This window comes from Chelonia mydas, chromosome 1 (genome assembly GCF_015237465.2).
Source record: "Chelonia mydas isolate rCheMyd1 chromosome 1, rCheMyd1.pri.v2, whole genome shotgun sequence".
NCBI lineage: Eukaryota > Metazoa > Chordata > Testudines > Cheloniidae > Chelonia > Chelonia mydas.
The window spans coordinates 272,509,374-272,536,253 of NC_057849.1; the positions used below are offsets into that span (position 1 = coordinate 272,509,374).

Sequence of the window (26,880 nt, forward strand, 5' to 3'; positions counted from 1 at the left end):
AAATAACTTATCGGTTAATTACAGGTCCACAAACGAACAGCAAACGGCTGGGTCAGGGGGCTTCCACTCCCCTCCTCTGAGGAGCGGGTCGGCAGTCCTCCCCCCCCCCGGGGATTTCAGCTGGAGCAGTAGCAGCGTCCGAGGGCAGGCGTGGGGGGGCTGGCAGCCAACCAGCACTTGAACGGCAGCAAAAAAAAACAGCAAAAAACAAAACAAAACGAAGAAAAAGCGTCTGGCCCGGTCGGGGGGGGGGGGGGGGGGCAGGGGGAACTGAAGCAGGGTCAAAAAGTAAGAAAAGCCCAGGCCAGGGGGCTTTTGGAGAGAATAGAAAGCAGATAGCTGAGCAGCAAGCGAAGGAGGTCCCTTTTCCCTGGGTAAGGGAGCAGGGAAGGTTCCAGAACAATCAGGAACCCTCTGGAGACAATTAAGACAGGCTGCTTAGAACACCTGCAGCCAATCAAGAAGCTGCTAGAATCAATTAAGGAAAGCTAATCAGGGCACCTGGGTTTTAAAAAGGAGCTCACTTCAGTTTGTGGTGTGCGTGTGAGGAGCTGAGAGCAAGAGGCACTAGGAGCTGAGAGCGAGAACACAGACTGTTGAGGACTGAGGTGTACAAGCATTATCAGACACCAGGAGGAAGGTCCTATGGTGAGGATAAAGAAGGTGTTGGGAGGAGGCCAGGGGGAAGTAGTCCAGGGAGTTGTAGCTGTCGCACGGCTGTTCCAGGAGGCACTCTCAACAGCTGCATTCCACAGGGCCCTGGGCTGGAACCCGGAGTAGAGGGCGGGCCCGGGTTCCCCCCAAATCCTCCCAACTCCTGGTCAGACACAGGAGTCGTCGACCTGGACTGTGGGCTCAGAAAAACGGCCAAGCTGAGGGCTGCCGTGAAGCTCCAAGGCGAGCAAATCTGCCAATAAGCGCAAGACCCACCAAGGTACAGCAGGAACTTTGTCACAACTGGTGTCGGAAGTGGGATCTGGTGTCCAGAGCACGGCGGAAGAAGGAGGGTGTTTGGAAGGAAGGAAAAAAAAAAAGGAAGAGGGTCTATTTTTATTTTTTTTCACCATAATGAAGGAGGTTGTGCGGGCACTGACACAAGCCACGGCTGCCCAGCAGGAGGCTACTCAGTATCCAGGCAGCCGCCCGACAGGAGGCAGTGGGGCTCCAGCAAGAGACTAATCGCCTGTTGATGGACCAGGCTGCTCAAGACCGGGCTATGTTGCGGGAACTGGTAAACCAGGTAAAGGCCCTTACAGAGCTGAACCGCGGCCACGATGGGACGCAGATCATGTGGGCCAGCAATTGGCTGCAGAAAATGACACGGGAGGATGATGTAGAGGCATATCTCCTGGCCTTTGAGAGGACAGCCCTGCGGGAGGCTTGGCTCCAAGAACAGTGGTCTGGCATCCTCGCTCCATTCCTGTGCGGGGAGGCCCAGAAGGCCTACTATGATTTGCCTGAAGAGGCTGCGGCAGACTACCCCCAGCTGAAAGCAGAGATCCTAGCCAGATCTGGGGTAACGACCACAGTGCGGGCCCAGCAATATCATGAGTGGAGGTACCAGGAAAACAAAACCCTGCGCTCCGAATTATATGACCTCATCCATCTCGCATGAAAGTGGTTACGAACTGAGTCCCTGAGTCTGGAGGAGATACTAGAGGTTCTGGTAATCGACTGGTACATGAGAGGACTACCGCCAGACCTTCATGCCTGGGTAAGCCAGAACGAACCCTCCACTTATGACAAAGTTGTCGTGCTGGTAGAAAAGGCGAAGGACAGCGAGCTGACCTGACCAGTTAAGGAAGAAGCACCCGGGTTAAACTAGCAGCACCAAGCCCTAGAGCTCGGGTGACTGGCCACCAGGAGAACCCAGGTGGAAAGAGAGAGGGGCTGAAGGCCCACCAGAAGCCACAAAGAGTCGAGCACTGAGGGGGAAGAGGATCGTGATGTTAGACTATCCAAACCAAGAGACCGGGGGAATGCCTAGGCTCCATACAGATGTTACGCCTGTGGGGAGTGGGGACACATAGCTGTACAGTGTCCCAATGCCGAGGAGCCTATGCAGTGTAACCTGGGGAACTGGGCAGACCCATGCTCCCTAATCCACCTTGTGGGGGGTCTCACTAACCCCACATATGTACACTAGACCAGTGAAGCTAAATGGGGTAGAGACCACAGCACTGGTTGATTTGGGGAGTGCTATCACGCTTGTCTCAGGGAAGCTCGTGAAGCGTAGTCAGCTGCTGTGGGCTAAGTGTACGGGGATAACATGCGTCCATGGGACAGTTGGTTATTACCCCACCATCCCAGTAAAAATCGAGATTCAGGGGAACACTACTGAGGTAGCAGCAGGGGTAGTCCCTAAACTCCCATACCCGGTGCTCATAGGGAAGGACTTCCCAGGGTTTGGATACTCCCGGTAGGGGAATTGGAGAAAGGGGGAAGCCCTGAAAGTAGTGAGGCATCCACAGTAGGCTGTCAACCCACAACCTTCTCTGAAATATCCCCCCAGATTTGTTCTCCCAGACAGCGTAGAAAGACGAAAAGGGAAAGAAGGGCAGCTAGGGCCTTGGGAACCCGAATACTGGCCCAAAGCCAGAGGGTCGCTCTCATAGGTAGGCGGACCCAAGCAGCTGAAAACGAGGCCACCCAGGAGGGAGAAGCACCCGAGTCTGACCCACACTCTAACGCCTCTGAACAAGTAGAGACAACAGAGATTGGCCCCCTAGATCTCGGGCAGATTAGCCCCGGAAGAGGAAATTTTGAACTAAATAAAAGGATTATATTCAAGAAAAAAAAAAAAAGATCATGCTTGTTTTTCATACTGCATACATATTTGGGAATATCAGCTATTAAGGTTTAAGTGCTGATTTTATAAAGTTTTACAGTGAAACAAACATCTTACCACTAGCTGAACTCGTCCACCATTGAGTATGTCTGGATCTAAGTCAGGCAAGAAGCGATTGCTGTGTAGTGATAAAAACCAGAGCAAATACTTCAGAAACACCTTAACTATACAGATTTCGATAAGATACCTTCCTGGAAGTACTATTGCTCAATAGAGAAAGCAACATATTCAGTTAAATATGATCAATGACTTTTTTTTATTTTATATCAAGGCATATTATTTTTTAAACATCTGAGTAGCTCAAATATAGTCATCAGTTATTTCAAGCTAGCCAAAGATGTAGTTCTCAAAATGCAAATCAGTCAATGACTGGAAACAAAAAATATAGCGGTTTGCTGAATGAGTATAAATTACAGCCATAGACTCTGATCCAAAACCCACTGAAGAAAGTGAAGACTCCCTTTGACTTCAGTGGGCTTTGGTTCAGGCTCACAATTATCAGATCTTATCAAATCAATTGTTATATTTATCTTCTGTCACAATGAAGTTGTTTAAATCTATCAGCTGTTTTACACATTGTGTTCCCATTGAAGTCAATGGGAGTTTTGCCACTAACTTCAATAGGAGCAGGATTGGACAAAATATCGATATGCAGTGTTGTAGCTGTGTTGGTCCCAGGATGTGACACTCTGAAACAGATGTGGCAGAGACCTAAAGATGAGCTCTGTATCAGCGCAAAAGCTTGTCTCACTCACCAATAGAAGTTGGTCCAATAAGATATTACCTCATCCAGCTTGTCTCTCTAGTACCAATATTAATGTCCTACACATCAGAGGTACTGGAACTAGGGGTGCTACCACACCTCCCGACTTGAAGTGGTTTCCATCATATACAGGATTTACAGTTGGTTCAATGGCTCTCAGCACCCCACTTTAAAAATTGTTCCAGCACCCCTAATACGCACATTTGCAGAGGTAACTTCAGATTTTAAAACTTTTCCTGCGACGGACATATTTTCTTACTTTTGAAAATCATCCTGTTTTCCTTTGCAAAATGTTTTCATTAAAATCAAAAGCAGTGAAAAATCACCTTAAACACCTGGAGTCCATGAAGCTCACTATGAGATTATTGCTACTTACTCATCTGATATACACAATTTAACAATGTAGAGAAAGGTTATTTTTTCTAAGTGAAAAAATATATCAGTACAGTAGTTTTCTTCAGAAATTAATATTTTTGCTTCTTAAAGAAATAGGTTAAATAAAGCATACTAGCATGATTTTTCTTTTTAAAAGAAAAAAGTCACTGCAGTTCGCAGTGACTTCAATGGCCAAATATTTATTGGCTATTGACTTTATGAACAAGAAATGGTAAATGCACTGTGTTTATGTTAACATCTCTGTTTAAGGAGCAACAATATTTTTAATAAATCTATACTTGTATTTGATCTAGTTAGTAACCAAAACAAAGTTAATACAGAGGAGGGGCGTTTTACAACCCCTTATCCAAATGTAGTATAGACTTGTCAAGGTTGTATTTTCTTCATTTGTTCTCTGTGTTTCAAAGATAAAATAAAAATACATATTATCCATTTGTAAAGTTTTAATTAGTTCCTTAACATATCCTAACAACATATGTACAGTGTATCTAATTAGCTATTACACTAAAATAATTTGAATGCATTATATAACAAGGAAATTATGCCCCACGTGAAGAACATATATTTTTCCTATATTCTTCATAGAATACAATTCCTCATATTTGTGGTGAAAAGTTACTTATATATGTTACCATTAGATATTGCATTCTGGTAGCATACCAATTCCCAATCAGTTGCAGAAGAGGGATCCATAGAATTATTAAATCAGTTTTAACGGGAGTCTGTTTGGGACCTCAAAAAGAAAAGGAGGACTTGTGGCACCTTAGAGACTAACAAATTTATTTGAGCATAAGCTTTTGTGAGCTACAGCTCACTTCATCCACTGAATGCATCTGATGAAGTAAGCTGTAGCACACGAAAGCTTATGCTCAAATAAATTTGTTAGTCTCTAAGGTGCCACAAGTCCTCCTCTTCTTTTTGCGGATACAGACTAACACAGCTGCTACTCTGAAACTTGTTTGGGACCTGGTATTGTGATGTGCTGGCCTTTGGCTATAAAGCCATATTTGTTTTAGGACAATATACCTAGGTTTCACTTTACAAGAGGTATTTAAAATACACAAATCTAATTTAAAAGCCAATGAACTCACCATTTAACATTGCTCAAACTGGTTGCTTCATAATCTCCGACCTGTGTGTGAAGCCATTGGTATGTAAATTCTTTGCTCCTTTGTAATTTCTCAGCTGAAGTGGTATCCAAGTGGACAATATCTTCTTCCCTCCCTGGGGATGAGAAAGAGATCCTCATCTTCCATTGTTATTTGAGAATAAGAGAGAGTAAAAGAGTAATCATCAAACTCTGCAAATATCAGAAGATGATTTTGAGGAAGTCAACAAACCAGCAATTATCCACATAACCTGAAAAGAGTCCAAAGCCCTCTGGATTACTTTTAAACATTATTCTTTTTTAGGATAAAATCTTGACCCTTTGAAGAAAAGTGTCTGGAAGGGGAAGATTGCAGAGCATCCTTCTGCAGTAGCTGGGGAAATAAAATTCTATCTAGGAACTTACAGCCCTGCTTAGTGCAGCATCTAGATGCTTCTCAAACATTAATGAATGTATCTTTACTTTGCCCCCATAAGGTAGGAAATATTATTATCCTCATTTTCCAAATAGGGAACCAAAGCAAGCATGACTTGCCCAAAGTCACACAAGAAGTTGGCAGAGCTCAACTGATAGTGATCCCAACTCTCAGCTTCAGCTGCCTCCAAACAGTCATTTCATGTTAAGGTAATAAATCTTAACTATATATTAGCAAAGGTTTTTTTTCTGGGGGAAATCTAGCTGAAGAGTTGGAACAACTGCTGAAACTTACCTCTGAGTGTTGGGGGGGAAAGCAGGGCAGAGAGTCAGGGAGGAAGTCGCATATACAATAAGCTATAATAAAAAGTACATATTCTTTTTAACTGGCAAGTTATGTTTCCCAAATTATTGTTAATTATTTGCTACGTGTATGGTTTGGATTTCTGACTGTGTTATGTCTGGGGAATATTGCCAATTGTTTTATTCATAGCAATGCAAAACATTCTGACATCCAGTTACTTAAAAAAGGAAATGATCAAGATAAATGTACGTACATTAAACTGACAAATGTATGAACTGATTTTTAAATCACATCTGCTATTTAACACAATGGCCACTTTCCATATTACATTTAACACAGTTTTTGTTTTCTCAAACGGGCAAATGCTATGCAGGAACTGCTTAGTAATGCATAAGAAAATTCTGTTCTCTTGTCTCTCCCTAAAATATATCCACACACTTAAATCTCAGTGTTAATGTCTTAAATATTTTTCTTGAGGTTACAATCTTTTTACTTATTTAGAAAAAAATAATATATTAAAAAAATAATAAATGTTAATCAACCACTCTTGTTCTGTTTGTGAACCTTCAAAACCACCCATACCAAATATCATGTGTTTGGGGATCCGATATATCAATAGTAATAAAATGCTATTTACCTGACAGCATTCTTAAATTAGGACTTTAGCTTTCTGACAGCTTGTGGCCTGACTTTCAAAAGTACTGAACACCTACAAATCCCACTGAAATCATTTGGGGCTACAGGCATTCACCATCTTTGAAAATCAGGCCTATCTATTTGCAAAACATAAACTCCTCTTGGAATACCAGGTTAAAGGGAACTTTTGACTATTCAGAGAGAAATGACAGTAATAATAACACCACCTCTCTCTTATGTAGTACTTTTCATCAGTAGATCTCAAAGCACTTTACAAAAGGAGGTCAGTATCATTGTTCCCCACTTTATAGATGCAGAAACTAAGGCACAGGGAGGTAAATTGACTTGACCAAGGTCACTTAGTAGGGCCAGGAGCAGAACCAGAAATATAAACGCCCAGGACCCCTAAGTCCCAGTCCAGTGCTCTAACCACTAGGCAATACAAGAAAACTAAATCAATTTCAGAAACATTAAAATAAAACACATTAAGGGATCATTTCTAAGCTTTCAATCTATTACACTTTACCTACATGATACATGCACTTTAACCATTTAAGATTAGAAGACTCAATACAATAGTGATTTTTAGGTGTTGTCAATTAACAGTCAGCACGCACAACACACAACTGCAGCCTGTTATGCTTTACATATTTCAATATTAAATTTCTCTGGGCTAGATAATATCCTCACAATTGTGCATGTCCAACCTTTTTCATGGAACTTGAGGATGACTTTGTTCAAGTAGTCAGCTTACTACTGGGGTGCAAATTGAGGGATCAACTCACTTGGGTCTCTAAAGGATTATGTCTGGTCTAAGAAGGATCTTTCAAACATAAAAAAATATAGGGAGGTGATTTCAGGTCTCTAGTTTTATGCCACTTATTTCTCTGGTCTTATTAAGTTGGAAAGTAATACCTGAGGCGTAACTAGTAACACCTAACTAAAGCGCTAGGAACCTAGCCCAACATTGGCAGAGGGAGGCAGCTGAGAATAATATTTTAGAATATTATTTGTATTTAATCTGTAGTTTTGAACCTTTGCATTCCCCAGCTCAGAAGAACTTTAGCTGCTCCCCTAGTGGGGGGATGGGCAACTAGAAAGTATGCAGGGTGCCGAGTGGGGATTTGCAGGCTACATCTACCCTTGGAACTAGGGGGGTGATTCCCAGCGCACTAAAAGTAGCGTCGCTGCAGTGGCACAGGCAGTGCTGAGTGGCGCCATAGGCTTGCTGCCCTGACTATGCACTCACGGTCCAGGAGTTTCCCAGTGAGCCCAATTAACTTCTGAAGGTGAATGAAAGAGCTATAAAATGGAAATTTCTCAAGGGAATGCAATGTCTGACCATGAAACTGAACTCTAATTCAACAAGCACCCAGAAACTTACAAATGTACTAAGGAAAAAGGTTAACACAGAGTACTGCGTACACAGATTTTTTGACCCATTCACAACAGCAAGAGTCCTGCAGAAAGTAACTGAAGCATACATAGCCAGAATCTAGTAAAATGAGGACTACAACCTTTGATTCTGTCCTAAAACTCTCTCCCTCTCCTTCTCCACACGATTGTTCAGATTTCAAAGAGAAGATCAATAAAAGCTACCACAATCTCCCCCTCCTGCTCTCCTCTAATCCCTCCACCTGCCCTAGTGTGATTCCATCCTTTTCACATCCTGACCTCCCTTGACCCCCACCATCATTCTCCGGTGCTCTCCTTTCATAATGCAAGCATGCTCTGGTCTCCCTGATCCTCAAAAAGTGATGACTCAAATAGGGCCAGAGTCCAATATCTTGGTAAAATCAGTCCCACTTTTCGTTTGTGAGGCCATACTCCTCCCTCCCTATTTCAGTTTTCTTGACAGCTGTCTCAATTCCCCTCCCCTGCACTCTATTTCTGGGTGCTCTCTTCTACTCACATGACTTCAGGTACCTGACAAATTGAAAGTCTACCTCTCCACTCCTAACCTGCCTCCCTCCATATAATACCATATCTCAGCTAAAGATGACACCTCAGTTTTCTCATAGTAAAATTACCTGGAAGATTTTTTTTTCTTCTGAGAAGGTTGTGTGATTTTTATGGTCTAGAAACAGAGTTAAGAAAACATGACCTGGCCACTGTTTTGGGTAGTCACAATTGAGATTCTAGCGATGAATACCAGGACTAAAATTAGTGCCTAAAGTTGGGGACCACTGTTACTCCTTGATAATGAAAAATCCAAGATTAACAAGTAGAGAACTATAGAATGTATCTATTTCCAAGAGTAGATGCATTTTAACTCCTTCACAGATGACAATCTCCATTCTGGCATTTATATTCAGCATTGCTCTGGTAAATATCAGCATGTCACCTTGTAATACTGACATTTTAAAGGAGCCATATTGTACTAGGTATGTGCGGCAAAACAGTAGGATTTTTTTTTTTTTTTTTTGCTTCTGCACCTGGCATGATAGCCAGACGCAAATGGTTAATCAAGTGAATTATATAGAAGAAAAATAAGACAGAAGTAAACTACATAAATGCTGAAAGACTAAGATTCTAACTGCTCTGTAACTTTCCAGATTCATAGGAATAATTCAACTCCCTCACAAAATGTTAGTGCTACTATTTCCAAAGCAAGGTTTAGAAAGAAAGCAGTCTTTCATTTCTTGTATGCTGGATGAATATCAAATCTTTGTAACATCTGTGCCAGCATTTGATCTAACATTTAGATTCTTGAAATCTATGAGGTTGCATTAAGAAAAACAGAAGACAGGTATCATGGCAATACCATTTGTAGCTCCAAAGCAAAGCATAACAGTTTTCATTAGAATCCATAATTTGAAGTGATTATAAACATTTGCATCAAGTGACAGATACAAGATACCCATTTTAGGAGCAAAACAATTGGAAAAAAATATGAGTAGCATATCATTGGAGTGGCAATTTTTTTTTCTATCTATGGTACCTATATGCCCCCAGTCACCATGTTATATGAGCACCTTTTAATTTATTTATCATCTTTGAATACATTTATTCATATAACAACCCTCTAAGGTAGTGAAGTATTATTGCCCACATTTTACAGATAGGGAAATGATATACAGACATATTGACTTGCCCACGGTCTCATAGGAAGTCTGTGGCAAAGCAGAGCATTGAAGCTGGGTCTCCCAAGTCCCAGGCTAGCACCCTAACCACTGGACTATTCTTCCTCTCTTTCCCTACCACCTTAGTCCTTAGTGTGAACTGAAATATGTGGACAATTAGAAAAATCAAAATCAACCAAGTTAGAAATGTGTCAAGTGCATTTGCTAAAATACTTTGAAACAGCATTTACTTAGTGCTATAGCTAGGCTTGTAAGGATTACAGTTTTATAGGTAAATGTCAACAAACACAGATTTCACATACAGATTTCATATACACCGACAAAAATATCTGCAGCAATAATAATGGAAATTTCAGATAGACAAAGTAAGAAAAATGATGCTTGAGAACGTCTTAGAGTTGGATTCAAGGATATTTACTTTGTATATGCTGATGTGATGTTAACAATTTGTGTTTTAACAAATCACAAAGCTAACTTTTTGAATCTCTCAGTCTACTGTCATTAAATAATGATGGTCTGCTCCCCCATACTTTCTGCAACAGTGAAAATATAAATAGATGAAAATAAAAAATTGCTAAAACATAATTTTGCACAAAAATGAAAATGTAAATTGATAAAATCTAAAAAAAAAAGCTTAAAATAAACAATATTAACTGTCAAAATTACAAAAGAATAAAAATCCAATTCTGCAAAGCCTAGCTACAACATAATTAAATCACTATCGGTAGCTGGATGTTCCAAAATATCCATTTCCACAAATCCATTTAGAGCCCACGTGTCTTGTTGTAAGGGTTCAAAAACGTTGAGAGCACTTGGCTGCATGTTGTTGCTACACATGCAGAGTGGTACCAAACCTGAAGTGATAAAAAAGGCAAAGAGGCTCCCCCCCGCCTCAGTTTCAATCTGAAATAAAGAAAAACACCAAAGAAACAGAATTGGAGCGATAGAAGGAAGGGCAAATATGGATCTGTGGAGGCCATACTGCATATTTGGGAAAATTAAGTTGTTGATAAAGCGCCATATTGCAACTGATATTCCTCTAGGCCAGTGGTTCTCAAACTTATTTGATCAGGCCTCCCTTCTTTGTGTCTGTAGTCATTTACATCCCACTCCCCTCCACAAGTACATAATCCGCCACCCAGCTCTGAAGGCAGAGCAGAGAGCAGTGGCTGCTGGCTAGGCGTCCAGCTCTGAAGGCAGTGCCATATTGGCAGCAGCACAGAAGTAAGGGGAGCAATGTGAAAAGTGATATTCATCAATATCACTTTTCACAGCAGACTTAGTGCCCCATTGACACCCTGCACTTACTTCTGTGCTGCTACTGCCACCCCGGGGCTGGCTCCAGGTGAGGGATGGGGGTGGGGTGAGGGAAGGAGTGCCCGAGCCCAGTTGGCAAGGCTCCAGCAATTCCCCTTTATCCCCGCATCCCAGGTGTGCACGGTCCTTCTGCATGAGCCCTAGCCACCTGGGGCTGACAGCCAGAGCTCTTAAAAAAAAAAAAAAAAAGCAGCACACAGCTCACACTTCCCTTGACACATTCCTGCGCCCAGCCCCATAGTTTGAGAACTGCTGCTCTAGGGTATAGCAGCAAGTGCTGTGGCATACCAGCTCCTCCTAGATATCTTACTGTCTATACTATGTCCTCGGAGGCAAGCGCTGAAGGTGCTACAAGCACTAAACTCTTCAGCAGCCAGACCCTGGTGGATTACTAAATTATTTGTATTATCATAGCATCTAGGAGTCCTAAATCATGGACCAGAACCCCATTATGCTAGGTACTGCATAAACAGAACACAAACAATGCCTGCCTCAAAGAGCTTACAATCTAAGGATAAGGCAAGACAGAACAGATGGATACAGACAGACTGACGGGGAGAACAATGAACAAAAAAAACAATCAACGTTCACACACCTCAAGTAACACATAATTGCTTTACTAGCGCCGCCAGAAACTACCAGGTGCACAATGGCACCCTAAGCACAATGATTTTATGTTACAATGCAAAGATCAAACCACCAACAGTCCTTAGATCAGCTCCTAAAAGCAGTCCAATTCATCAATATCATCATCACATTGTAACCTTGCCACCCTATCCTCTTGGCCTGTAGGCTGCTACCTGTATCTCCCTGGGAGATGCAACTGTTGCCTCCTTGACAGCAACAGAGCGAGTCTGGCTGTCAGCCTTTCAGTCCCAGCTTCCAAGCCTCTCCTCCGCAGCCAACTACCATGATACTGCCTCTGGCCTGCTGATCCTGGTCTCCCAGTGTCTCTGGGTCTCCACCCTATCCTGTCCCCAATGACCTCAGGTCATCCTCTCTGAGGATTATGGAGCCCTCAATTGGCTAAATATTGAACTGGGGATTGAACCAGAAATGAGCCACAAACTTCATTACAGTTTCTCCCTTATGAAATTACTTCTACATTTCTCAAACTCTTGAGATTAACAACAGAAGTAATCCACTATGTTAGGTGACTGATAAGTGCTTAGTGGAAGGATGGAAACATTAATCTGATATAGCCTCAACATCAAGAATAATTCTGGGTAAAAATATGCATCCAATTCCTCGAAGTCTCTCCGTGAATCTTAGAGATGGACACTGGGAGTCTGTAGAAGCTGCTCTAACGCTACTAGAGTTGGCTTTAAGGCCATCCGGTAGTTGAACTCCAGAGAGTACATAATAGATCTGCTTGGTGAGGATGATCAATTTGCACAATCTCAACACCTAAGAAAATTGTCAAATGCAATACGTCATCTGCAGGACTTTCCAAAATATTAGGTCCTATCCAGCTAACAACAGAATACCTGCATTACATTCATTTTATAGAGCAAATTTGCCCTAGGACCATCACAGAGTCTGTGGGGTAGATGGATGGACTGTTTCAGAAGTTGAGACACATTATCTTATCTTTATAAAGAACTGTAAGAGAGGGATGAGATAGCAAAGCTTGGAGCTCGCCCATACACTTAACAATAGTAATAAATGACCAAAAAGGTGGCCGCTTTTTGCTACAGAAAGTGTAAAGAATGTTCCCAACGTGATTCAAAAGGAAGGGTCCATGAATTTGCTGAAGTCTATATTCATATCCCAGAAATTTGTTAGGCACACTAGCAGACAGTACAAGTGCAGCAGCTTCTTTCAGGGAAAACAAGCAGAAGCCAACATTCAGCAAAAGTAAGCAATCTAAGATGCAAGGCAGCAAAACAAGAATGGAGGCACCAGAGCCTAGTTTGAAATACAAATGGAAAAGTGCCTCCACTTTGAAGCACAGGCTTATGACAAGTAGCATTGTCATGGAGTGGAAGGACGTGGTTTCAGGACAGCAGTACGGATAAACCCATTCTACTACCCCTAGATTTTGAGTGTGAGACTAGAGTACCAAAAAGAGGTTGGGTGGGGATTTCTCTCCTTGGTTTAGGATTATTCTTCGGTCTAGATAGAGATACACTCAGTAAGCCTGTTATTTTTTCCTTATTTGAATATGGTTTGGATCTGATCCTGAAGGTTCCAGGATGGCAGATGCAAGCACAATACTTGCTGGAGTTTGCCTAGTGTGAGAAGTCTCCTTCCTAATAGGGTCTCAGAAGCCATTTTGTCAAAGCCGAAGAGTTTGTTCCCACTCACCACCACTCTAAGATTCAGTGGTGAAAGCAAGCTGGGAAACATTATCCAGCTTAGCAATCATTGTAACAATTTGTGTCTTTGGTGGGGCATGAAGGGCAAGGGGGAGGAAATACTGGGATATTAAAAAAACCCAAACGTTTTTTTAAAAAATGGAGATTACTAAGTGACAACACTGTAATTAACTTGCATCATCCTAAGTACTTACAAGCAAGGAAATGATTAGGTAGGGATAGTATAAAATGACTTCAGGGGAGTCACAATGATTTACACCAGATGAATATTTGGCCAATACTATTTATGAAATGTATATTTTTCACCAAACCTTATATTGTTACTTTAAAAAACATATGTTACAGTATTTATGTATGTTTTATATTGCTTTTAATATCTAAATATTTTGTTCTAAAGTATATTCTAATTACACCATTATAACTTAATATTTGTCAATTGATAATAGGATTTGTATATGTACTTATAATTGCAGTTTCTTTAGAACAACACTAAGTGAAGTTTAGTAAAGAAAATGTATACTTTATCAATGTATGGTAAAATTATGAATGCACATGTGCTTGCATATTATGCTGATCAATACATTCATATTTGTGTTTCATTTTGGAAGGGTTTTATCTTGTGTTATTTCAGCTAATGATGAAAAATAGTATTTGTTTTTGGGTCAGTCATGGTCATTGCTTTGTGATGAAATATGTATTATTTAACTAGATAAGAGTATTGTATTAACTATTCATGGCTTCATGAGTGTGAGAAATGCAGCAATTAAAAAACATATGGCAATAAGTCATATCACACTACATCATTATGTATTTTCTCATACAAGTTCCACACACAAAGTATATGAAAAAGGATGTGAGAATTATTGTTTAATATTTATATTACAGTAGTACCCAGAGGCACCAGTGAGATCAGACATCCCATTGTGCTGTGCATTGTACAAACAAGGCCTGATCCAATGCTCAGCTGACGTCAACGGAAAGAACTGTAATGATTTCAATCGGCGTATTGATTTCAATTTCAGATTCACATATAGGAAGACATGGTCCCTTTCCCAAAAAGCTTAAATCTAAGGAAACAAGTGACATGGTAGGTGGAAACGAGTATAATCAAATACATACCATTTAAAATGTATTTGCAATTTGTACAGTATAAATAGATATAAATGCCAACTATCCCCATCTTCCCTTCAAGTCATAATTCATTGGTGACTTTACATATGGCAGAAGTAGTTCTTAAAGAGGGATTTGAAGGACAAGATCTTATAGTTAAGTTCAGGGAGGACATTCCATGCACAAGGGGAACCATTGAGAAAGGAAGAGAGTCGTTTGAACACATTCTTCTAGCCCTAATGTAACACTCTGTATTTCTACACCAAGGAGTTCAAAGGACTTTACAAATGTTCCTTAATGAAGCCTCAACTGTTTGGAAAAGAGAGTCTTCTGACTTGTTTACACAAAGGAATGGCAACAATTTAACTACAGTTGTTTCTGAACCAATTTAGTTACAACTGGCATAACCTCTTTGTGTGGGCACATTTAAAACGACTTAAGAGTGTCAATCTAGGAGGCTGCACCAAATTTAACGAGATTGATTTAGAAACAGATATAGTTACATTGGCACAATTTCTTTGTGTAGACCAGGCCTAAATGATTTGCCTGACAGAAATAACAAGTCAGAGCTGAGAACAGAACCCAGGAATCCAAATTCCCACAGTCCTTTGCAGGAACTATTATACTCGCACAATGCCTACTTAATATAAGTTAACTTTAAGCTAATGACAACTCTGTACTGCTTAATTCACTAAGTTCTCACCTAAGCTTGTAAGATGAGGATGAATATTTTATTCTCATTGGAGTTGTACACAAATTCCCATGATTTTTGAGATATTCTTATTTGGGCAACTATTAAAAATACAGTGAATATACCCAAGTTCACTTACTTGGGACACAAATAATGGGGAGATCATGTGTTTAATTAGGGTGTTTCCAGGGGAACCAGTTAAATCCAGGCATTAGGATGCTGATTCTGACTTCAGGTGATGCTTTTGTCCTGTCTCTCTAATCTCTGCTCATTTTTTGTTTTGTTTTGCTTTTTCATCTCTACCAATTTTCAAGATGTCCATAGCTGAGATACATGCAGAAGTATGAATTGTTTCACTGCTGTTTGTTCCTGACTGTTCACTTGCAACCTCCATGCCAATTATATATGCTCAGTCCCTGTCTCTGGCACTGAGCAGGCAAAACACACAGTCCCTATCCCAGTACAGGGAATGTCCAATTATATGATGATCTATGCAATTTTTAAAGACTACAACTATACTAGTAAAATGCTGTCATCTCAGGTGAGAAGTCTTCAAAATGACATCAAAACAAACCAATTAAGAAGATGCTACTTGATCTGTAATAACCTCTGTAATAAGGCAGAGCTGATGGCATTTAATGGACAAATCTGGAAATACCACATGCCTGCTTTTGGGTTTGTTTGGGAGAACCCAGAATCCATGGCTTCTCCCAGGAAGAGCTGAAGCAAGTCACAAAAAAAGAGAAAACACACAGAGATTCATACAAAATAAAACCTTACTAGACAGATTCTATTAGATTCTTGCAACACAAACAGCAGCAAAATAGTATGAACAAAAATGATGATAGCTTTATAACAGCTCAAGAAATTAAAAGTCCTGCATTAATTAGAAATATTTACAACATATGGTAGTTGCATTTGTCTAAATGCACTCTAATAACTGAAAGTAAGTGCATGCTTAACAGTCTTGTGTTACAGCAGAATTTCTTCTACTCCTCTGATCTGAAAGGAAAATAAATTGGTTAGAAACAGCATGTTAAAAATATTCTCACAGAGACTTATGTATCACGGCAGTGCGATGATAAAAAATGTTAATGAAAAACATACAAACTTGTCATCAGTGGGTGCATCATAGTCCCCAAAATACCCTTTCAAACCTCTGAAGCAAGCAGCTCTCCCACTCTGGTTCAGCTGCTGCAGCAGAAGCAATTAATGCAGAGACATGCCTGGATGGCATCATAGTCCCCCAAACAAGCACATTCTCAGAAGAGGCTCTCCTCTCCCTCATGATTCTAGCTGCCATGGTTAATAAAACAGGAAAAAAGAACGGAATGTAGTTAAAAGGTAATTAACAGAAAGATATGTGAAATCCAACAAACTTAAAGTTCATACTACTACTTTCCTTCTCTCAGATTCCAGCCAGGTTCTACAGTTTTCATCTAGCCAGACCTTAGATCACCTCACTTTGAGGTGGTCTGGGAGCTCACCAGTATTGCTTCCTTGTACATGGTTAATTGTACAATGAAAATAAGGATTTCACCCTCTAGCAGTGCTGCCAGGATGCATATGAGGCATCCGAGTATATCATACTGGCAGAGAGACTTGGAAACAAGAAGCACTTTGAACAGGGAAATAAGACAAAGCTCTTGTTACATAACTTGTACAACATATTATAAGACATACTATATCACTAATCAGTGACTATGAAACTATTTGATGCTTGTACAAATATAAAAAAATCCATCACATCCATCATATGAGATGATGGACATCTAATGAACAAGGAATTTGTGAAATGTATGTCAAGTAAGTTTTACAAACATTAGTATTTGCAAAATGCATTTAAAAAAAAAGTTTCAAAAGAGATTTGTATGGTGTACTAAAGTCACATAATACCATGACAGCCTACGTGATGTTTTAGCATATGTAGCCCAGACTACAAGCAGAGTCTGACAAAACCTAAGCAAGCAGACCTGGCTAAGAATCAGGAGTCATGCTTATTATATAGAATTCTCAAGGGTATCTTGCAATCAGAGGTCACAATCGAGGCAACAGAAGCAATGTCACGATATCAGAGAAAGGGCCAATTCAGTCCTGCTCCCTGACAGTCAGTGAGGTCAGGGATTGCAGCAAATAATTGTATCAAAAGGGAATATTCTCTGCACACTTTTAGAACCATCATCTGAACAAACAAGGCCAGGTCATCTCGAGGTTAAATCAGAACTCTCTGCTTAACCTTGTAGCTGATTGTTTTATGTTTAATTCCCAATCAATTTCTTACTTAAAAGAGGAACCTCTAATGAAAATTCTCTATATACATTTTACTTTGATATACATATTAAACTGTTTAGAAATAATAAAATGTATATTTGCAATTAAATCCTTAACTATGTCTATAAAAGATGCCCCTTTTCTCTTCATATGCTTCAAAATGCTTCATATTAGAGTACAATAATGATGTAACTATTTTAAGAGAAATGACCCTTCATAGTTTAGTAAGCCTGGTACTCAATCTGCACTTGAAAACCACTTAAATAACTTATGCTTAAGCATATCCCACTTGCTGTATAATTAATGTGAAAGTGAGGTTAATTGCTACCCTTGTCTGGCTATTTTTATTCCTTTATATTGAACGTGCCACAGGGGGCTAAACACAAGCCTTATCAACGGCTTTTTAGTTGCAATAATTTAATTTATGCAATTATAATAAAATGTCAGAAATTTTAACCTGATAGTATATGAATAGAAGAATTATTTGAATGGTCATCTAAGTGACATTTTATTGTAGAACATGATCTCTGCAGTGCCGTGACAATGTTTACAAGCATAGAAGTTTCCTGCGTCACAGCTGAGGAAGCTAACTGTATCAATTGGAAAATATAGTATTTTCACATTGTTCTTTACCCAGTATTAATTGTACAGTATGAGATTTGTTTCCAAGCCTATTTAAAACTTGAAACTCAATAGTCTGTTTTTTTAATTTTCTTTTTGAATATACATAGGCAAGATAAAATATTTAAGGCACACACACCAAGAAGCACTGTGGTGTAACTCCAACCTAAAAACACCTTCCTTATAAACAGTACAGACATATACATTTGACATAACTTGAAAAGTTTGTATATTATACATGTTAAAATTTGAATTTTGAAGTCATGGAGTAGAAAAGTGTATATTATATAACACATGTCCTAAAGGTTAATATAAAATTGACTAGATATATTATTCTACAATTCCTCTATTACAATATTTGAATAGTTTGTAACCATACCTACAATTCCTTGTAAAAGCATCTAAATCTAGCATGATTACGGTCTATTTGTGTAGATTATATGAATCTTGTAAAAGGTACAGGGCTTTGTTCATTTTATTTAACAGCACTATATTTTCAATATCTAAGTTTCAATTTTGGAGTCTTTTCTCAATGTTTTGTTTAAAAGAATATTTCACATCATCAAAAGGAGTTATAATATACTGCTGATCCTCAACTTTATTAGTAAGAAAAAAGAAAAAAACAACTCAAACGTGCGTTTAATATTAAAAATGTTGTCACAAGGAAACAACTTTTTTTGAACGCTGTAGATCTCTGACCTCATTAAGACAATTAATCTTTCATAACACTGTAGGTCCCATGCACAGAATAGAAAACCAATAATTTCTTCATAAGCGATGTCAGTCAATTACATTTTCAGTTCAACAAAATGACCTTGTAAAGGTCTTTCTTGTCCTAATCCAACCTCAAAGGTATTTGAACAGTTAAGACAGATGATTAGAGGCATTTGTATTATAACATATACATTTATAGAATACTTTATTTTCTTTGTTGTGGATTTAAAATGTATCATGTTGCCATCTGTTACAGGAGTTGCACACAGGAATTATTTCTAAGAATTCATTTGTTCACCCAGAGTCATAACTCTGCACACTCCTAACTTATTTTCGTGAAGTGAACTATCACATAATGTGGCACTTGAGGATCTTCTTTGAATATGCAGTATATACCTAAATGCTCTGTGTAACCTTTGTAAAAGGTTATTTGTATATCTAAATGAGTTAAACGTTTAGAATATTTAGCAATCCAAAACTAAGTAAGATAACCTCTTTATGTTTAGTGACTTTCTGGAAAGTAAAAGTAGAATCTCTGCCTTGGCATGTTGTTTTAAAAAAATAAATAGTATGGACGTATGTCATCCAAGTACATGGCAACAAATTCAATGATTATTTTTAATTAGACTTAAGTTCAAATGTTGTAAAACTTTATTGAAAGAGGAATTTAGCCAAATTTATTCTCCCTTAACCCCTCCAACCAAACCCATTTGGATTTAACTTGTTGCTAAAATTATCTGTCTTTTGCACTCGAAGACCTGGGTCACAACCTTACTTAGGGACAGGAAATAGTTATCAGGTCACTGAATGGTCAGATGAAAAAGGATTTGAAATGCTTTAGTACTCAGGAGTCTATTCATCCAAAATGACTGCCTTATGCAGTGTAAAAAGCTGTGGATTTTGACTCTGCACTCAATTTATTCATCTATAAATTGGTTGCGAGGCAGAAATATTTGTTTTATGTTACCCAGTTCCAGGTCACAGAAGCTAAATCAAAAAAAAAAAAAAAAGAGAGAGAAAACTTCAGATGCTGTAAATTACTGTTCAGCTATCTTATTCAAGAATGATAAAAAATTGCCCTAAGTGGCTGCAGAAATTATGAGGCCTAATCTAGTTCCACCCATTGAAGTCCAATTTAGTCAGTCATTAATTTAAGAAGCAGGAAGACCTCGCTCTACTGTTTTTAAATGTAAAGTCCCCCTCTACCCCTGTTCCCTCAAAGCCAGGTAAATTGCCATAGCAGCCAGGTGTGACCCAGGTGTCAAAGCTCTAACATTTTTTTTTTTAATAGTTTGGGACCTTAAAAGGTTGTTGTGGCACAGAAGATTGGAGAACATATTAAAGTCAGACAGCCTCACAAGCGGCTTACTGTTGTTCACCTAATATCATTACAAATGACTAGAGTCTTCAAATGGGAGGAGGTAGGGAATGAGGAGAGGGGACAGTGCACAAATGGGTGGAACATTCCTCCAAGTTCAAAATCCTGTGGGGCTAACACCATGGAATTTGGAAGACCAGAACCACAGTAAGGCAGCAGGGTATCAAGCTGTAGTATCTCCATGGCTGGTACTTACAGTGCTGGAATCACAAGCAAATGCCAACCTTACTGTTTAAAATAGACTTCTGAACATAAAACACAGAATTCACTTTCTAAATATTCAAACGCCAATGCACACTGCATTGCTCACCAAACAAAATAGGTTTTATTTATTTATTTATTTATTTAATTTTTAAGCTTGTGAAGCAATTTTAAGATTGGTTTATTCCAAGATCACTGAAAATGCCTATGTTATCATTGATGGACAGAAGACTGGCAAATTAGGCACAGATTTCATTTTAAAGTTTTATTTCATAATAAGAAACTGGGCTACTAAAACTATGTAATTGAAGCTCGAGTGCGTGCACTGTAAGGCCCCTGCAGTCTTTTGCAACTTTTCAGCGTGCCGCTATTGTGAACTGGGTTTGCACTCTGCCAGCAGAGCAGCTCTGACCCATGGAGAGCACTCCTTCAGATCAACACTGCCTCAGGCTTTACTGCTTTCTCCAAGAAGTCTTACATTTCAGGCATCAAGTTGATTTCTTCTGGAGATGATTAACCCAAACCCATGACAGATTTTTTCCAAGATATCCAACTCCTTATGTTTATTTTATCCTGGCTCTTTCTGGATGTACTGGACACAAGTAACCTACTCATTTTACATGTTAAAGGGCTTGTGGAGAGCCATTAATTCCTTAAAATGAGAAAATATTTCAATGTGCAGAGCTCTGTTGTGTGAGCTCACACTAGATAATGAGAAACAAAGTTACAGAACTATGATTTTAAAAGACAGACTCCCTTCCACACTACAGGTTTTTTTTAAATGCATTTTATTACATCTCAAGATAGATCTTATGCTTTTTGGAAATGCATTATTCTGTCACTTTCACCAATGCAGTATGTAAGAATCAGATATTGCTTCCATAGTCTGCCATAAAAATATAGTGCCTGGGAGAGATTATTATATTTTTACTGTAAACATGGGAAAACATTTGTTAAATTATAGAGAATTAATTCTGTAGCATGGTTACTGATGTGTTTTTAGACCAGATTTTAGAAATCGGATGTATACAAACAATTTGTGCTTTCTGGGAACTAAGGCCTTTTATATGCTTTAACTGAAAATGGTCAAGTTATTAAAGCCTAAAAACAACTAATACCCATGTGTATTAGCTACCTTTCATAATATTCTTATCTACCGTTTGAACGACATACACATCCTGATATAATGAAAGCTTATCTGTTTCACAGCACTAGTAAAGGTTACTGAAAATATCTCAATCTCAATGACTCTTCTGTCAGCTTTCATCTGAAGATATTATATCCAGACAACCACTAGGAATTTGAATCAATAAGTAAATGCTATTTACTTACTACATACTTATATTTTCCAATGTATTTCCTTTCATTACTACAGTATAGGATATTACATATGTTAAACATGTTTATGTAAAAACATTTTTAAAGTGCGTACTTATATTAACCAAAAAAGGGAATCCTAAATTACCAGATGTATTTGGCCTAGTATAGCAAAGAAATTTAAAGACAAAGTGGCAGTCCTAAGTCTCAGTTTTCATGGGTTTAAGTTAAGCCTAGTAATAATAAATACAGTATAACAACATTTTGCACTTAAGTAACACCTTCTGTCTGTGGATGTAGATGAGCTTTACAAATATGAGTTATGAGAAAGTTGAGGCACAGACATATTTTAAGAGACATACCTAAAGTCAAATAAGTTGTCTGTGTCACAGCCAGGATGGATGAAAACCTGAACCCACTGAAGACAACAGGAGTTTAGCTATTCATTTCACAAGGGTCAGGATTTCATACCTGCTTTCCTGAATCCCAGTCCTGTGCTGTAACCACACAATCATCTTTCCTCTAATTTTTGGTTGATGTGATCTGAAAACAACTTGTATTTTCATTTGCAATGTTAGAGAAATTAAATACATTTGTCTTTAAATAAAAACTGACCGATAAAAGCAGAACCTGTTAGTTTTCAAATGAATATTTATGAAAATCTATCCTTAGTACTTATTATGTTTTCTATATTTCTTATTATGCTTTCTATAATTTAGTGACCAATGATCATAAGATGACAGAGGACAAAGTATTACTAATTAGATACTAAGGCTTATTAAGAAATTTCCAGCCTGCAGGCTACATCTAACAATATAAAACAATATGACTAATAGAGATTAACCTTGTGACACTGAACACTGTGCACATTCAGGAGTGAAGCCACCTTAATGAGTTATTTTCACTGAATCTGAAGACTATACAGAGAGTGCATATGCACCAAGAAGTTCAGATGTACCTTGATGCATGTACTTCTATGCCAGCCGGTCACCGGTTGTGAGTAAAACTTAATAAAGACATCAGAGTATAGTGCCTGAACTTCTGAGTAACAGCAAGAGAAGTGGATCCTGACATTAAAGATTTTCAGTAGGATTACTGACTTCCAATAGATTGATTCTGTTTCTCCTTCTTGCACAGCTGATTCCCCACCTAAGAGAAATGATGAACATGGCTCACCAATCATATGGGTAGATGGACTGCACTCACTATCAGGTGGCCAGGATGATCTGAAGTGCTTCAAAAGCTTATATTCCAAGTGGGCCAGACCCAGCAGTTTTGTGCTGCTGTAGCAGGGTAATACAGCCATATTGCCAGTTGAACTGACTGTGGCAGAGACGGACTATGCCACACTCTGGCTCACGATTTACAGGAATTTTCCAAGAAGGAGACAACGGAGAACGCCAGCAATTTGTAGCTGTCAGATCAACTCTTTGGGTCCGAAAGGCCCCAGACTACTCTACACGAGACCGGGAATTGGACTGGTCCATAGACAGCCCCAGGATGAAGGAGTAGAAATAATAGTGGTTTAAAGTAGAGCTGGTCTAAAAATCACGAAAAAAAATTGATTTTTTTAATTGAGAAAAAAGTTTCACAGAACTTTTCATTACATTTGTCGTTTGTCATTTTAAATCAAAATTTGACAAAAAAATTTAACCAGCTTTAGCTTAAAGCCATCTAACCCCTCCCTCTTCTAATCCCAATCTAAGCAGAACTCAGCTGGACCAGAGAATCCAGTCCAACATATTTGATCCATATGAACGGCTAACAGATCACTGGAAATCACAGAACATGTCTTTCAGATTACTGCAGAGGGTTTTGGATCAGGCCCTAACTTCCCAAGAAGAAAAGCAGGTTATCGTGTGTGTGTGTGTGCGTGTTTAAAATATATTACAATTTTACTAAGTGCTAACATGGCCCATCAGTGCCACAACATTTAGGAAGGTTTTGTAGCCTTCAGATGTATTGACAGGTTACTGTCTCACCTTCTCTAGAATTATTTTGGTGCATGTATATATCCCTCCTCCCATCCCTTTTACATATCACTTATCTTCTTAGATTGGTTTCAGAGTAGCAGCCGTGTTAGTCTGTATTTGCAAAAAGAAAAGGAGTACTTGTGGCACCTCAGAGACTAACAAATTTATTTGAGCATAAGCTTTCGTGAGCTACAGCTCACTTCATCAGATTCATTGGAAACTCTTCAAAGTGGAGACCAGGTCTCCATATGTTGTTTGTGCAACACCTAACACAAAGAGGTCTGTTTCTGATTGGGACTTCTGCATGCTACTCTGCTATAAATATTAATGAATAACAATTTCTCCTTCAGGCTTATTATACAGTCACTGGAGGATCAGTAGTGGATTCACTGACATTTCATGAAAGATTTGATATCTCATGGCAAACTTTAAAAAATATATTTTTGGATATTCCTGTTCACAAAGACCCCGGTCGTATAAAGCACTCAAGGAGCATGTATCAGGTTTTGCTCACATGAGTAGTCCCATGTGATCGAAGTTATGCACATGCCTTGATGCTTTGAAGTAGGTCCATAAATTTCTTTTCTTCTCACTTTCCCCCTACAATTTTGTTATAGAATGATTTGCATAAAAATGGGTTTTCTTCTGCAGAGCTCATTTTCTCTTTTTGGTGATACCTCAGTATAGTAAATCTGTGGCATCACACTTGCTTTTACAAGTACAATTAGTGTGATGCCAGAAATGAAATTCCAATTTCAAATGAGGGAAAAGCAGACCAGGAGGTCTCAAAACCAAAGCTTTTGGATTTATACAATAATCTGTAATAAAAAATGAATGAAGGCAGAAAGAAAATACATGAGCCAGTAAGAGAACTGTCAGCAAGAAAAGTGCTATTTTCCATGAAGTCTCAGTGAGCTTTTAAAAAGCCACAAGTTCAATAAGTTGTCAACTCAACATGTGGGGGAAGGGGATGTTATACTTTTTATGTAGTATTAAAACAAAACTATTTAAAAAAATCCCATTCAAATTAAAATATTGGTCTTACCTAAACTTAAACCAAGGAAGTTGAGTATTACAGATGCCAATTTATCCTAATTCCCCCACTGTGTTTAGATCTATGTCACACAACAGCATACAACATCCTGAGACTTCTGAACTATGTAAGAAAAAAAGGTGAATTATGACAAAATGTCATCCTTAACTCAGACAGAATTGATTTGCTTTAATTAGTTCACCAGATTGTTGATCTTATTTAAGTGCAAGTTTTTTCCTTCCATTCAGTGGACTTGTTTCCAGACAAAAAGTTTGCTATATTCTTTCCTTCCCACAAATGCTTAGCATCCATTAATCCTTAGAACAATAAATATTTTAAAATAACCATGAAAAAAATGAAATACCAGATATATTTAAAGTTGAAACAAATTTAACCAACCGAAGGATAGAATATAAAATACAAATATGATACAGTGGTTTAAATAACCATCAATACTGGTTAATACTGTATAGATAGGAGTCAGATACAAGCTTTTAGATATATTGTTTTTTCTACCACTTCTTTTCCGTCTATGCAGTGTTTCTTTTTTGCATTAGGTTTATTTTAAATACTGTTAACCATAATCCATAATTACAACCAAAAGAACAGAGAAGACTCAAGAGACATACCATACATTTGACAACTTAAATCCTTCTAGATGTTCTCTGCTGTGATGTGTTCCAGTTTAAAAAGCTAAAAATCATCTAATTGTTTCACTTCCTAGGGCATCCCCTTTCAAAAGGGGCAATCCCCTTATTTAACAGATAACATGTGTTCTTGCTATTGATGTTACAGTTTCTCCTCCCCACCTCCCACATTAAAGCAGGAATATTTAGAATGTAGATCCCTTCTTCTTTGAGATCTCTCTTTAGTGGGTTCTAAAGGAGAGGAGTTGGGATTCAAACCCTCCACCAAAGTATTAAAGCACTGACTGGCAGGCAGGCCGGCTGTCCGTGGAGGGAAAATGGGTTGTATGGTTGAAGTTGATTCCTACCAGTCAGCTGATTGGTTTGTTCTTCCTTTTGCTCTGGGGGACAAAGTCTGCAGGGCTTGAACAGAAGTTGGTCCAATAAAAGATATTACCTCACCGACCTTGTATCTACCTGGTATCTCTACAGAGCTTGTTCGCAGAGAGTGGGAACTCCCACCATAAAAAAAAGATTCGAGAAGATCTGCTCAAGGCAGGAAAAGGCATGGTCAAAAGGACAGAAAGGGAAGACATTGGCCTGGTGCTTGTGAGATGGGAGTCAAGCAACCCAGTCTGCACAGATCCTGTTCCAGCCCAACTCAGTGAAACTCTCATGCAGGCTCTTTGTTTTGTGGAGGCCAAAGTGAGGCACAGAAAGCTCTGAAGTCATCCTGGTGGTATCACAACAGCTCAAGCAGCTGTTCCTCAGGTGTGCTTTTGACCCTAATTCCCATCCCCAATTTAATGCTTTCTGGGAAGCCCATTTGAAGCCATATTGCACCAGAGATGCTTTCTTCCACTTGATCAAGGAATGAAGCAATGTGGCAGTATTCTCAGTCTAACCAAACCCCCTTTAGAGAAGGAATAGTCACTAATAGCATGCAGTGCCTGTGAGAGTTAGCTGGAAAAAAACCCAGCCAAGTCAGTGATCAGAGGGGAATAGCTGTGGACGATGGGAGAAGTGCCCAGCATTGGCCTAACTCTGCTTCCAGTGAAGACAATTGGAGTATTACCACTGACTTCAATAGTAGCAGAATTGAACAAACGCTGAGGGCATTTGAAAAGCTCAGTCTATAACTTTTATAAGTTCTTCTGAAATTTCTCACGTATACCCTCAGCCCAAAGGTGAATTCTTTCTGAATGTTCAATACAATGTTTGAATTGTATGAGCATGAAGCAAAAATGGGTTTTTTTTCCATTTAAAGATTTTATCATATTTTTCTTTTGAATTTACAGAATAGTTTGTTTAAAATAAAAAAGGTTCATTGTCTTCAAGAATGGGTAACTTGAAAAAAAAACATAACCAAGAAACAAAGTGAGCTTAGAAATGGTGTTATTTGGTGCATTTATATTGGTAAGAAAAAAGTACAGTGTCTGAAATAGATAAGGGTGTACACAAGGCCCAAACCATATTACTTCTCTGGTTACTACCATTCATAGTATTCTATGCTACTGCTTTGTATTTCCTCTGTACAGTGCTTTGCTGCTTGTTTAAAATATTTTATTAAATCTGTAGCAGCTAGTGTCATGCCGTTCCACCTCCAATCCCACAGCATGGTGAGCAGCTCCCCATTTTGTTGAAAGGGTCTTTTACTAAGATCCCTCTAAGCTGCACAGCCGCGTGGCTGCACAGCAGGCTATCAAGGGCTATCAAGTGCCGCGTAGGCGGGGAAAGGTGCCTCTCCCCCAGCCCCAG

General features: G+C 39.0%; 1 protein-coding gene across 5 annotated transcripts in view; it reads right to left on the reverse strand.

Moving 5' to 3' along the window:
* Positions 1-26,880, reverse strand: part of LRRIQ1 (leucine rich repeats and IQ motif containing 1) — a 167,751-nt gene that overhangs the window by 32,093 nt on the left and 108,778 nt on the right. For all 5 annotated transcript variants that reach the window (XM_037885640.2, XM_043546886.1, XM_043546892.1 and 2 more), the window contains 2 exons: positions 5,099-5,231; positions 2,906-2,966 (listed from right to left, as the gene is read on the reverse strand). In XM_037885640.2, the coding sequence (XP_037741568.1) occupies positions 2,906-2,966; positions 5,099-5,231 (194 nt within the window). The remainder of the gene's footprint in view (positions 1-2,905; positions 2,967-5,098; positions 5,232-26,880) is intronic.